Source organism: Oratosquilla oratoria, unplaced genomic scaffold, assembly GCF_046742065.1.
Source record: "Oratosquilla oratoria isolate Oo_2021 unplaced genomic scaffold, ASM4674206v1 SCAFFOLD75, whole genome shotgun sequence".
Lineage (NCBI taxonomy): Eukaryota > Metazoa > Arthropoda > Malacostraca > Stomatopoda > Squillidae > Oratosquilla > Oratosquilla oratoria.
Genome location: NW_027467739.1, coordinates 492,501 through 494,116, shown reverse-complemented (window position 1 = coordinate 494,116; position 1,616 = coordinate 492,501). Strand labels below are relative to the sequence as shown.

General features: G+C 44.1%; 1 protein-coding gene across 1 annotated transcript in view; it reads left to right on the top strand.

Moving 5' to 3' along the window:
• The first annotated feature begins 204 nt into the window (after positions 1–204).
• Positions 205–1,616, top strand: part of LOC143023981 (ATP-dependent DNA helicase Pif1-like) — a 29,342-nt gene continuing 27,930 nt past the window's right edge. Inside the window, exon 1 of the mRNA XM_076182664.1 lies at positions 205–1,410. Coding sequence (XP_076038779.1) covers positions 205–1,410 — 1,206 coding nt within the window. The remainder of the gene's footprint in view (positions 1,411–1,616) is intronic.

Genomic DNA, 1,616 nt, shown 5'->3' with positions numbered 1-1,616 from the left:
GGAAAGTCTTTCGTGCTCAACATTTTACTGGATACTGTTCGTTCTCAGGGAAAAATTGCCTTGGCTGTCGCTTCATCGGGTATCGCCTCTACTGTTTTGCATGGAGGAAGAACTGCATATAACATGTTCAAGATCCCGTTAATGGATTACAATGAAGTGTGCGCCTGTAGCATCAAGAAAAACTAGTTGGCGAAGCTCCTATCAATGACGTCTCTAATAGTCTGGGATGAAGTTGTGTTGGCAAACAAGAACACGTTCGTTGCTCTTGATGTTTCCCTTCGGGACATTTTGGGTGTTCCAGGAAGGTTTATGGGGGGGATAGTCTTTGTCTGTGCGGGAGATTTTTGTCAAATCCTCCCAGTTATAAGAGGGGGAGGAATGAATGATGAGCTCGAATACTGTATAAAGTCCGGTTATTTCTGGGACGACCTTTTAAAGTTGGAACTAACACGTAACGTGAGACTCAAGGCAGATGACGCAGAGAACAAGATATTTGCGAAAAATCTATTGGCTCTGGGGAGAGGGGAGAGTGGACCCGTAAAACTTCCCGAGAAGTTTGGGATTGTCGTTGAGACCCGTAAAGAGTTAGTGGACAAAGTCTATGATAATTTAGATGAAAATCACCTGAATGCTTCATATTTCGAGAAGAGGACTATCATCTCCCCCACAAACGATGATGTCGACAGGATAAACTTGATGGTCTACGATAAGTCTGAAGAACCAGAGAAAGTGTACATGAGTGTTGACACTGCAATGGAAGAAGTAACGGACATTCAGACATCGGTTTTCAATGCCATAACGAGCCCCTCTCTCCCTCTTCACATGTTGAGACTGAAAGTAGGAAGTGTCATCATGGTTATGAGGAATATATGCCCTCCCAAGTTGTGTAATGGGTCCAGAGTAATAGTGACTAATCTTCAAAAAAATATCATAGTCGGAAAGATCTTAGGCGGTACACACAGGGGTGAACAGGTTTTACTCCCGAGAATTACTCTGGAGTCTACTGATACCACTATACCATTCAAGCGGAAACAATTCCCTGTTAAGCTTAGTTATGCGATGACGATAAACAAATCTCAGGGGCAGACATTTGATAGGTGTGGAATATTGCTTGATTCTGCACAGTGCTTTGCCCACGGACAACTTTATGTCGCCTGCTCAAGAGTTACAAGCTTGAATTCTCTCATCATATACACAGGTTGGGAAAAAGTGAACGACGATTTCAGGATGAAACTACCACGCAATTGCGTGTATAAAGAACTTTTCGTTGAGAGTCTTTCAGAAGAAGATAAACCTCCTGAAGCGGTCGTAGTTTCTGACGACCAAGAAGTTGCTTTGGCCGAAGAAGAGCCTGACCAAAGCATTGTCGAGATACCCAAAGAAATGTACACGATCTCAGAAGAGGAAGCCGTACATATGTTGCTGCCCGCGTCGTACGATTTGTGCTACGAAAGAGAAGAAGAGGTCGACCCTGCCTCCAGTTTCTCTATCTCTATCAAGGAGTTGGAAGAGAAAATCGAGAACAGAGATACCACCACTGAGAGCAACAAGAGGTGCAGCGACGACGATGAGGGAGAATCTTCTCCTACTAAGAAGTAGTGCCGGCGGCTTTAAGT